Consider the following 12,897-nt stretch of genomic DNA (forward strand, 5'->3'; position numbering starts at 1 on the left):
GTTGAATATTTGCAGTAAATCAAGATTCCAATTAAAATTTAATTAGACCAAAGATTTAGTTAGCCCATCACATTCGTTGTTTCTGAATTGGTAGAAATTTGAAAACGTGCTGACATTTCCTTAAACATGGACATTTGAAAAATTATAACTGGAGATCAGTCATTTTATTCTAAATTCTATTAACGACTAAATATGGGAGACCGAGGGAGCTAAATGGAAGAAAATTCCATATGAGTAACGATTGAATGTATATTTGAATAAATAGTGGGCAGTAAAAATAAAACAAAAGTATCCGTTAAAGTGTTGTATTGCGCGTCACACTGTGTCCGGTGGAGCGGCGAGCCTGGCGGCGACGGCGCGGGGCGGGGGTCGCGGCGGCGGCGGCGGGCGGCGCGGCGTGCGCCTGCGACGGCGCCAACACGCCGCCAGAACCAGCGCGCCGCCGCCCACGCACCCCGCCGCCCACCACACCGCACTCCCTCCTCCAGTCGCCGCACCCGCACTCTCGCCTGCACGCGAACACTCCTGTCTCCTTTCTCCGCGATGGTTTCGGATTTTTTCGTCGCGAGAAAATTTCTTTAAAAGTCTCGCCATTATAAGCATCGAGATACCATATCGATTAGTATATGGATAGTGAATGATTTTAACTCGTATTAGAAATTTTCCGGCGACGCAGAAGGGGTACCTTACTACAAAGATTCCCGAACAACTTTTACATTTCGTTTCGTTAAAGTTAACCTTGCAATTTGATTTATAAATTGTGCAGGTGTGCACATGCATTCTTTAACCCAATAAACCTGAACTCTTGTAAAATAGCTGAAATATCGCAGTAGTTTTCTTTAGGCACAATGTGCTTTTTAAACTTATAATTCAGGATTATTATGCTCAGTGATGCCATTATTTTCTTTTATTTATTATATTTTTATATTTATCATTTATTTTTAATGTCATGCAATATTTTAAAGTCTATTTATAAAAGAAAGCTTTACATGGTGATGCAATGAAAACCAACTACTTGGAGGCGAGTTTGCTGATTGCGAGAGCGATGATATTCACTGTTAATGCGAGTGGAAAACTTACATCACAAGTTGTGAACGTTGGACAGCGAAAGAATGAATAGTATTCGGCTGCGATGACGACATCTGGTCTCGACAGCCTGATTAGACCAGGCTTCGCTAGAGAACTTTTCAAGTATAAGATCTCCATTAAGATGAGGATGATACAGAAGAAGCAAGAGAAGAAAAGCAGAACGGATGCTCGGCGTGCATGCGTTAGCGGTGAGTTGTGGGCGGGGGAAAGGGTGTAGATATAGACTCACGTGTGCAGCGCCCGGTCAGTGCGGGGCGGCGAGCACAAGCGAGAGGACGACGAGCGCGGCGCGCGGCGCGGCCTGGCCCGACGCCGCACCGCCTGCGCACACCGCCGCGTCAGCCCGGGGACCGACCCAAGTGCATCACAACGCGCAACCCGTTACGTTTCCGCTCCAGGAAGTTGGCATAAGAACGCATTACCATGTTTGCTCTTCCATAGAAACGCAAGGATTTATAGCGTATTGCAAAATAAATCACCTTGTATAAGAACAACAGAACATACACGACAATTATTATAATGTATGATTTTGGGACATCGAATTAGGTGATTGATTTTGTAAGAAATGAATTCCAATATTTACAAAAAAAAAACAAACATAAATTAATTTGCATATTTAAATAAATATTTGCCAATTCGTATAATGTAGTAAATTATTGGAAAACATTTAGTTTAATTGCGATTTTTACAAAAGAAATACTCGGTCAAATTAATTGGATTCGTAGAGTTCAATCTTAGTACATCTTAGTAATACATTTAGAGACATCTGCATTACGATTTATGTAATTTGATTCAAGTATTTCTAGCGTTGGACACAGTACCCCGGGCCCTATAGTGCGATGACTCAATGCAAGCTTCGTCCCATCGGAATTCAGACCTATTTACCATGTAATGGTCAACGATTGAGAAATAGGCTCACATTATAGCAAAACATGTTTTTCTTTTACTCCTGAGTCATCACAGTATAAAAAGGAAATATCAAGACGAATTTAAACATCTATTTAAGTGGAGCACAGTTTATGGATGTATAATGAATTATTATGTTTTATGAAGATATTTAGAGAGTTTATAGAAGGGACGAAGTCTGTAAATAAAAATATCCATAATCTTCCAACATCTTCAATATATTACGCTATTCGGTAAACAGTTTAAATTTCATTTTTTTCTTCTAAATACCTACCAACATTTAACATATAATATTAACCTCTGAGACAAAGATTGCATTGAACCGTCAATATTGAGAAGTAAGAGTACAGTGAATGTATGTTATATATGTTATTTAAGTAATATATCATTTAACAGTTCTACAGTGTTTAGATACAATATCTTACAATTCATAGAAGAAAGCAGGAGTAAGCAGCAGAAAGCGCTTGCATGATCAAATAAACAAATCACTTACATGTTCCATAATTTACCTTTTAAACTATTAAAACTATTTTACGTCTAATAAAATTGAGCATATACAATATTAACTTGTAATATTTATAATAAATTATAATATAACAACGGCTTTACTCTCAATGCAAATAATAATACTGCTTACTCCGTAAAATCTACATTTTTAAATTATTATTTTAATATTATTAATTTGCAACGACAAAATGCAACTGTGTTGATACATTATCATCGTATACGAAATTGCAGAGTGCGAACAACATACGGATAACAATTTTTTTTCTATCAATAGTGTAGATGAAAATTTTGAACATTAGATAAAAATAATAATTATATAAGCTTAAAAATTGAAAAGCCAATCAGTTTCCTATTTCAAAACTTACTGAACTACTATGCAACGTAATCGACAGATATGGACACGCCATAGTTTACGCGACACAAATATAATAAATAACTATCGCCAATAAATATGTTATACTAGACAAAATTGTGAATCAACATGATATCGACGCGAAATGTGAATGTTTAATAAGAAATTTATCCATATAATAAAAGAAGATCGATTTCAAATACAAATTGTAATTACTCAAATGTATTTTAATATATCCCGCGTTTCCTTTATTTTGCCCCAATTTGGGCGCCACTCTTTTAATATAGAGAAAAATATGTATATTTAATATCTTTGTAAAATTCGTACTAGGGCGAAATCCATTCTACCGATTACTATTATTTATCATATTAATAATCTTCAAGTCACACTTCGATATGTTATTAATTTTAATAGGTACAGTACATTTTGCTGTTCTTTCAAAAATTATATATTATAGTAATTTTTGTATCCTATGAGTATAGCTACACATTTATATTTAAGATAAAATAGTCAAATATAAGAATTGGTGCTGCTCTCTCTCATTATCAATTGATTAATTTTTTTTATATTAACAATGTATTATACTTAGGTAATTATTATAGGTATTTAATATACAGTATGAAAACAGGTGCGATTTTGTGCAAGTGTTTCAGTGCGAATTTTACTGCAATCATGTGTTAGCCAAACACCAGCACTATGTCGTGTGTCAGTTGAAATGATTCAGTGGCATGAGTGTTACGCAGAAGCGAAGTCAATCCTAATATACGACTTTTTACTTTTGTAATCCTTTGTAGTGTATTATTGAGGTTTCGAATGCGCCGCAATCTGACTTAAATAATTAATGTAACGAATTATTGGACCAAAAAACCAAGGTAATAGCAAAATGTCAATTGACAACAAGTCTCCTAGACCATCTGCTACTTTTGACGTTACATGAAATGATGAAAGTAACATATGTATGTAGTTATTTAATTAAGGTATTAATTTTTTTAAGTTGTGGGTTTGTACGTCAGACTAAAGGGGAATAGTTATAAGTGATCTGCATTTATCTGTATTCTTATGTAGAGTTGAAAATGTTCAACAAGATTGTGTTCTGAGAGTGAATACTGAACCCTACAGTCCGCCGGTCGGCTGCGGCAGACGGGTATACTAACAGTGCGCGGGGCGGACGGCGGACTGGCCGGCGCAGTGCTGCAGGCCGGAGCAGGCGGCGCGCGGCGGCAGGCAGGCGCCGGCGCACGCGGCGGGGCAGTCCTCCCCCGCGCCCACCGTCACCTCCGTCCACACGGCACGCCAGCCGCCCGCGCCCACCGACTTGTCCGCTATTATGAACCTGCAGTGCACGCGATCAATGGACGCTATGACGCGAATACTGCACGGTATCCTCGTTTAAGTTTCCGACTCCGTAAAGTCAATAAATCTTTCTTGGGGCAAGGTATCCATTTCTATAATAAAATTCCGCAGACATTTTTAACTTTGCCGTCTCGTAAATTCAAATCGTTTATAAAAAATACATTGGTAAAAAAGGCGTATTATTCGATACAACATTTTGTAGATGATAAAAAAGCGTGGAATTAATACCTGTTGACTTCCAGGCACGATATATTAATTTAAATAATTGTATTAACTAACATGACTGTACTTTTTTTAAATGTTGAAAAAGAGTAACTACTGAGTTTAATGCCGGTTCTTCTCGGTAGAATCTACTTTCCGAACCGGTGGTAGCTTCACTTAATTGTTATATGACGATTCAAAAGTGCTTGAAAAAGCCCACTTGAATAAAGTATATTTTGATTTTGATTTTAAGTCATCTAGTTGTTAAAACTTACAACGACATGGTGAAACCTTTTAAATACGACGTTCCTTTGGAAAAAGAATATTTCCGTTCTTCGCTGTTGCATTCAAATCAAACCCACTTTTACCTGGTTAAGCTCGATGATGATAGTTGTGCGTATATAACCATAACATACGTACCTTAAAATCTCGGTTCGAGTACTATTCAACACTATAATTTACAGCATTGGTTTTAAATGTCAACATACTTAGTTAAGATGATAAAAACTCTGTGGATATAAAATTTTGAGAGTATAAAAACTAACAATATGATCTTTGCATTGACATAAAGTAAGTATGTAAAAAAATTAAAAGGATATCCAAAAATCAACAACAAAAATTCTAGTTCCAGTTGCTTTTGAGTAGGAATTCGTGGGAATTTACATTTAACACGAAATCATTCAAAATATTAATGAGAAAAGTTACTAACGAGAGTCGTATCGAGTTGGAGGATGAGAGATACTGCCAGCGGTCGGCGGGAGCCTTCTCGCCGCACAGCTCCAGCGGCGGACCTGGACTCTCGTACCACAGCCGTAACACCGCCGCAGGGCAACCGCGTTCTGATATAATTATTAGTATTTTTAATAAGAAAACCCTGTATTATTAATAGTATGGGCGATGACAGGCATAGATAGTCATGTAAATCGTTTTACCGATTCCACTAACGGCTTGAATAATTTAATCTTGGTGTTTCAAATTAAATAAATAAATAAATATAAATATGAGACAACATCACATACATTACTCCGATCCCAATGTAAGTAGCTGAAGCACTTGTGTTATGGAAATCAGAAGTAACGACGGTACCACAAACACCCAGACCCAAGACAACATAGAAAACTAATGGTAATCTACATCGACTCGACCGGGAATCGAACCCGGGACCTCAGAGTGGCGTACCCATGAAAACCGGTGTACACACCACTCGACCATGGAGTTTTATTAAGGGAAGATTTTGGGATAATTATCAAGCTATTGACACCTTATATTGAAAGTTAATATAAAATACGAGAAATACGTAAAATCTAAAATTTGACGTACCGGTGAGATGACCTTCGACGGCGAAGTGGTCGAAGTTGATGAGCAGTCGGCGGCCGGGTCGCGCGGTGATGAACCAGTTGCAGACACGCGAGGCGGCGCCGCGCGCGGGCGCCTCGTACGGCAGCGGGTAGCGCGGGGACGACACCGCGCCCCACGACGAGCCCGACACGTTGCCGCCGCAATCACCGAAGATAGACTTCGCGGGCTACAGTTAGATAAATTGTCAACATGTTATATTATATAGCTTGACAACAACAACAACAACAGCCTGTAAATTCCCGCTACTGGGCTAAAGGCCTCTTCTCCCTTTAAGGAGAAGGTTTGGAACATATTCCACCACACTGTTCCAATGCGGGTTGGTGGAATACATATGTGGCAGAATTTCTATGAAATTTGTCACATGCAGGTTTCCTCACGATGTTTTCCTTCACCGCTGAGCACGAGATGAATTATAAAGTCAAATTAAGCACATGAATCAGCGGTGCTTCCTGGGTTTAAACACGCAATCATCGGTTAAGATGCACGCGTTCTAACCACTGGGCCATCTCGATTCTACTACTACTACTCGACTAGGTAGACAAACTAACCCAGGTAAAAATTATAACAATGCAATCCCGAAAATGTAAAGAACTTACCTCAAACACATAACGTGCTTTAAACCCTGATGCCACTGAATCGTAGTCAGTGTGCAATGCAATGAGGAGCCCCAGGGCTCCGCGAGGTGACTGCAGCGGTCCGGGCGTGGCGGGCCCGCACCAGCGGCCCAAAGGCACGCGACTGCCCTCGCGACCCGTCCACCACGCCTCTACCCAATCTTCACTGCAAGTTGCGCCGCTGGAAGATGCAACAACAAACATCTATTAAAATGTATGCAGATGGTAGCGACGAATAAATAAAATATCTGATCTCCTCTTCAATATACAAATGAAGGAAAAGGATAACAATAGTTTTCAATAAATGCAAAACTTCTAGCTGTAGTTATTTTTAAAGACTGAATTTTAATTACCCATATAACCCTGCAGTGGCATTCCACGAGTCAGCTCTCACTTTGAAGTGATCGAACACGACGGTGACCTGTTCGTTGGGCGTCGCAACCAAGGTGTAAGTGCAGTTGGTACGCGAGGGGTAGTTCGAAGGGTAGCGGGGGGAGTTGAACTCGCCGCGTTTCTTGGCTTCCGAACGATATGTGAACGCACACTCGCCGCCCGGTGCTGCGGTACCCGGTACTCGGTATTCTGAAAATAGCAATATTACGCATTAAGATTTTTTTTAGAACAGGATATTTTTGAATAAATAAATTCTCATAACACTTATGGCTCATATCAACATTACAAACATTAGAAACAAGTGAACCTAAATTTGCCATTGTTGGCAAAAATTACGTTAAAAGCTTAACTTTTTGCCAGTTATACCATTTTTATATTCCAACTTACCAGTCTCAAATGTATATTTAGCTTTAAAACCGCGACCCTGGAGTTCACCAGAACTGAACACCATGACTAGACGGGGTCCGTCCGACAGTAGCGGTGGGGGGTAAACAGGAGGATCGGGGGAACCCTCTCCGCACAATTCCGCGTCGTGCTTATCATAAGAGTCAGTTGCCTCTTGACCACGCAAATATACTTTCAAGTAACCATCTTGGCATGAACTGGAAATTTGAACAAAATTTCTCATTTATCCAATTTAAATATTTCCAAATTATTCTATTATCATTATACAAATCAAGTAATCATTTATTAATAATAAGTATTATATATATATATATATATACATATAGAAAGTGGAACACATGAATGATACTAAAATGTCTTAAGTCGAATTATTCTAAAATCTTTTTTACTTTTTTTACTCACTCAGGTTTTGGCTTTTCTCCCTTCGGTATAGAAAAGTTCTGGAACTCTAAACGAACCCTCTCCAAATTTTGTGAGTCTTGCATACCATATATAAAATATCTGTAAAATGTTACATTACTTAATTTAGTGTCTTTATTTATTAATTTTAATTTATAACAAAATCTAGATTCAGATTGGCCTAAAGTGGCTAGATTACGTGATTATCAACAGAAGAATACATGTCATCAATAGTGTTTTTAATTAATTTTATATTCCATGTGTCAGATAAAAATCATTGTAGGTATGTTTTATTTTTTAATTTCTATTTTGCGTTTTTTTAGGTTAAGTCTTATCCTATAACTTTTTTTCTATATATGCAACTCACCTACAAACAACTTTTTGTATATAGGGAAATGGATAATTTGGATGGTACACGAATCCTGTAGATTCCTTTTTACTAAGTATTTTCTGATCGCACTCTGAGCCTCTAATGTGCTCGGCATCGTGTTTACTTATAAAATCTGAAAATAAATAAACTTATGAACACAAGACTGAATTAAATTGGCACCAAAAATACATTATTAAATATTTTATCAAGTGTATTATTGAAGAGCTTATTTTTTTTTATATAGACAATACTACGAAATTGTTCATTAGTGAATGCCTCAAAAACTCACCTAACTTAACAAAACTCTCTGAAAACTCGAAGATACCCTTGAAACCGCGGTTCTGCGTGTTGGCCGATCGCGGCAAAGTAAAGAAGGTGACTAGCAGGCGCTCGTCGCTGGAGTACAGCACGAGGTTGCGCTGTTGCCCGCAGTACGTGCCGATGACGGCCGACGAGTTGTCGGGCCCGTCGTACACGCGCACCCAGTCGAACGGGCAGCTGACGGAACAAGGGCACATAGATTATAGATACTAAATACATACTTAATACTTTTCATATTCATATCCGATTATGTCGATTTCACATACGTATTAAGTTGATTTTGCTGCTATGTATAATAATCTAAGTTAAGGAAGTTCTACAGTTGATGTGATTTTTAAGTCGTGTGACAAGTAAAGTTTTTGTGACTGTGTAATTTGTCATTTACAAAAAATAACTGTTCATCAACATCTTTGTATATTAATATGTAACAGGATTCAACAATTAAATAGTTAATTTTTTAAATTGTATTTAAAATATAAGTACAAAGTACTTTTTAAGCTGTAACCAAAAATATAAATGTTCAAATTACTGAGGTCCGCCGAAGAACAGGTCGAAGTCTCGGAATTCGAGGCGAATGCGTTGGCCCGCCTGGCCGACGAACTGATAGTTGCATATCACGTCCTTGGGGTAGATGCCGGGGTAGGTCGGGGACAGCAGCAGCCCCGTCTTGCGTTTGCTCGACTCGATTATAAACGAGCACATCGTGTTCGGGACTGGCGTCCCTACCTCGAATTCCGCTGTTAATAATCAATCAGTTTCATATAATTACACGAATACTTTCAAATATAGTATATAAAACCTCTTTGTTATCTTAGATTTGTCTTTATGTTTCCATAATAACTCTTGATAGTTGAATTTTTTATGTTATATGTTGGAAGACGAGCATATGGGCCACCTGATGGTATATGGTGGCCATCACCCATAATCAATGACGCTGTAAGACATATTAACCATTCCTTACATTGCCAATGCACCACCAACCTTGGAATCTAAGATGTTATGCCCTTGCTGCCTTTAGTTACACTCACTAACTCTTCAAACCCGAACACAACAATACCGGTTACTGTTGTTTGGCGATTGAATATCTGATGAGTGGATGGTACCTACTCAGGCGGGCTTGCACAAAGCCCTACCACCAAGCAATAATTATATTATTCTTTAATATTTTATATAACTAATTTATCATCTGCGAAAAGCCGATACTTACAAGCGTTGATGAATCGATAGGTTCCTGCGAAGAGCGTGGGCGGCGTATACGTATGATCTGTAAAAAATGCGAGCGCGACTGCTCGGTGAAGGGATACGCGGCGGCGTGGTGGGATCGGTCCACAGAAACGTCCACCGAAGGCGGAGTTGACCAGCTCCCCCGCCTCCAGGGACGCCATCTCGGAGTAGATGTCCATGTACTCGTGCATGCATCTGAGTCAAACATATTTGGGAGTACAAATAACCGTCACCTATCAGCAGAAGAAATCAAAATGAAAATCAAATTTATTCAAGTAAACTCAACCATTAAGCGTTTTTGAATCGTCGATAATTAAATACTACCAAAGGCCAAATTTGGCCAATAAGTAAATTGAAAAAAAAAAACTGATTTTGTTATTGAATCTTCGGTATTCAAATGTATTATAATATTCAGAGTATTCGACTTCTTACTCAGGCGAACATAGATAGTTTCGTAACTGTAAATAAATCGAGATATATTTCTACCAATGACAGCTTAATAACTTTGACCTATTAATCTCACCTTGTTATAAGAAAACATATTTCCTTCCCTTTCGATATAATAATAAAAGACAGTGATAGCAATACTCACGCTGGAAGCTCGCCCACTGCCGCTCCACTAGAAAAAACAACAACCATTAGAATAAGTAATGAAAAGTGATGTTTGTGCGTAAAACTTTGTTAATAGAAATTGATGTTGGCAGAACATTTTTCCCAGCACGTTTTGATCCGATTTGGAGATTATTATGCCCAAAAGTTACAAAAGTTTATCGAGATTTTTTATTCGAAGTAGCAAGTGAAATAATAACGGTATATATTTATTGAAGATATAATCGTCTTATTTTAAATGTATTTTTTAAAAGTTATAGTTAAAATTTAATTTTACAACACTTAAATAAAAGGTATTATAAATTAACGCTGCGTAAAGCTGATAAGACCATCGCTTAAACTTTTAAACTTTCTTTTTTGCAGTTTCAGTTCACAGCAAAAGATTAACGCAAGATATAATAATATTAATGAACCTTATTCACTAAAAACCCAGATAAAGGACGCTGAAACAATTTATAAGAATACTGAATCTTAACTATTTGGAGAAGATATTGTAGCCACAGCTTATCTGCTTTTATATAAATTAGTATTAGGGCTTCACTAATTTATCTCCTAAGTATTTTTAGTGAGGTACAATGACAGAATTTCATTTATCAACGTACAGTTTTACGACGTTTTCCTTGGACATCGAGTGGTTTATCTCTTAGTAGTTTTGGGTATCCTATGATTTTTTATCAACAAAGTACCAAACATTCCCATTAAAGCGTGATAAGTGAAGTGTAAAAACATGAAATAGGTTTATATCTTTAACATTACTTTCAGTGTTGGCGGGTTATGATGACCATTTATCATTAAATGACAATCTTTATAGTGTTTCTCAATTAGTTTAATAATAATAAAGCTCAGCTTACTCTGGTGGCTTCCCTCGGAGATCGAATGTTCTGAACTCGACCAGCACGCGCTGCCCCGGGGCCGCTAGGAACGTGTAGAGGCACTGGCGGCTGTGGTTGTTCGGGTTGAGGAGTTCTGGAGCGTGGAAAGTGCCGTTGCTGGCGCCGCCGCGGCTCACGAACGTACGGTCGCACTCTGGAATTAACACGTCAAATATATAATTGTTTTGTATTCCGAAAAGCTAATTTATGTTGACCCCACTATGAAAACATTGCATTCTTAGAGAGGAAAATTTGAATATTGATAACATAACAATACTAGTAATTTCAACTTAATAAAAGTATTTCGAGTTATAGGGCTCTCCTGTAAAAACAAATTCGCGATAACTCTTCCGCTACTGTTTTTGTTTTTATTAAAGTGTATTTGTTACAAAACTAAAACAGTATCTACATCACTTTTATGTTTCAGTTGGTAATCAACAGAATTGATTTTTGTTCTGGTGGTTTTATATTAAAATTGGCAGATGTTTTATATGCATATACCTAATTGTATTTAACTAATATAGCTTTATATTTTAAATGTGAGAAAAAAGTAACTACTAAGTCTCTTGTCGGTTCTTCTCAGTAAATTTTACATTCCAAGCTGGTGGTAGCTTTGCTTAACATAATTATATAAAATGATGTTTCAGAATGCCTACATGAATAAAGTATGACTTATCCTAATCATAAGGCTGATTTGATGGTTACTTTAATTGGTAACTTACAGTCAGATGAAGAGAAAAACTTTCAATAAAATGGAGCACTTTTATCTGATCTATCCAAGTCTTCAGTGGTCTAATCAATATGATTGATCTTATACCTCTATAGGTCTATAAAAAAACTTGCAAACTAGAAAGAAGTAGGACTTTGTCTATAATGGCAATTTTTTGAATTACAATTAATATCATTCTAGTGGTCGAAGAGTGAAATTCAACCGAAATTAAATGCTAATAAAAAGGAAACTTGACATTACTAGATGTATAGGCTGATATAACTTTTTTGAGCTGACAAAATCCCTTCTGGATATAAACTTTAATTATGCAAAAAAATAAGACACACAGAGTTGTCACTGTCGCTTACTTTTATAGTATTATTAAGGTATGAGTTCCATGTATAAATATTGTGTCAAACGTAATGCATTTTGATGGAACGAGGCGCCGTAGTGAATCGAATACGTGGATCTTAATCGAAGTTCGTATGTTCCAATATAAATTGCTTTCCTGTGTATGCTTAAGTTGGGTTTATAATTTGTCTCGTGCTGAGAAGCATCGTGAGGAAATTTAAATGTAAGTGTTTAAATTTTGTCACTTTCATATTCGTCCTCATTCAGTGGTGAGGTGTGGTGGAGTAGTGGTTTTTTGGAGAGGAGCAGGGGTCACCAGAAAACTGTTTGTACACCGGGCGCTTTGTTTTCATAGAACGGGGCTATTTACAATGTTTACTAATACCTGTGATCATTTAATTACTTTTTTAAAAGTCGTCTCATCATTTTTTTCTTAGTCTTTTACTAAATGTATTATATTAATAGTTTAGAGAACATTAATAATTGTGTAAAAATGTCACTTAAAATGTGTCATTAAGTATATAGTCAACGTAGTTATGAATGTAACGAGTTGGAAATAAAAATACGGCCGTACGGTGGAAATTAAAACGTTGAAAATTCAAACACGGCCAAATCTCTTCGTAAACAAGAACATATCCGTCTTTTGTTTTCGGAGCTTTTTTTGTTTCACTGAACAGCCGAGATAAAATGTAAGCGACCACTTTTTAAACTACTTATTTTAAATGTTTATAAGTATTTTATTTATTTACCGTTTGTTGTTATATTTTTCGTAAATGCATAACAATTATTTTGACAACGTTTATCAAATTCATATTTTTAAATGACACAAATTAGATTTATTTAATTTGATATAGATTATTTTG

General features: G+C 37.0%; 1 protein-coding gene across 5 annotated transcripts in view; it reads right to left on the reverse strand.

Moving 5' to 3' along the window:
• Positions 1–308: 308 nt before the first annotated feature.
• The window catches only part of LOC124535104 (cubilin), a 136,294-nt gene continuing 123,705 nt past the window's right edge, over positions 309–12,897 (reverse strand). For 4 of the 5 annotated variants that reach the window (XM_047111170.1, XM_047111171.1, XM_047111172.1 and 1 more), the window contains 14 exons: positions 10,954–11,128; positions 10,086–10,112; positions 9,477–9,688; positions 8,799–9,006; positions 8,238–8,446; positions 7,946–8,081; positions 7,582–7,680; positions 7,162–7,376; positions 6,735–6,963; positions 6,364–6,562; positions 5,729–5,933; positions 5,118–5,247; positions 4,009–4,187; positions 309–509 (listed from right to left, as the gene is read on the reverse strand). In XM_047111170.1, the coding sequence (XP_046967126.1) occupies positions 316–509; positions 4,009–4,187; positions 5,118–5,247; positions 5,729–5,933; positions 6,364–6,562; positions 6,735–6,963; positions 7,162–7,376; positions 7,582–7,680; positions 7,946–8,081; positions 8,238–8,446; positions 8,799–9,006; positions 9,477–9,688; positions 10,086–10,112; positions 10,954–11,128 (2,417 nt within the window). In that variant the 3' untranslated portion in view covers positions 309–315. Of the gene's footprint in view, positions 510–859; positions 1,411–4,008; positions 4,188–5,117; positions 5,248–5,728; positions 5,934–6,363; positions 6,563–6,734; positions 6,964–7,161; positions 7,377–7,581; positions 7,681–7,945; positions 8,082–8,237; positions 8,447–8,798; positions 9,007–9,476; positions 9,689–10,085; positions 10,113–10,953; positions 11,129–12,897 lie in introns of those variants that run through there. The other variant, XM_047111173.1, reaches the window with a different exon arrangement.

This window comes from Vanessa cardui, chromosome 14 (assembly GCF_905220365.1).
Source record: "Vanessa cardui chromosome 14, ilVanCard2.1, whole genome shotgun sequence".
Lineage (NCBI taxonomy): Eukaryota > Metazoa > Arthropoda > Insecta > Lepidoptera > Nymphalidae > Vanessa > Vanessa cardui.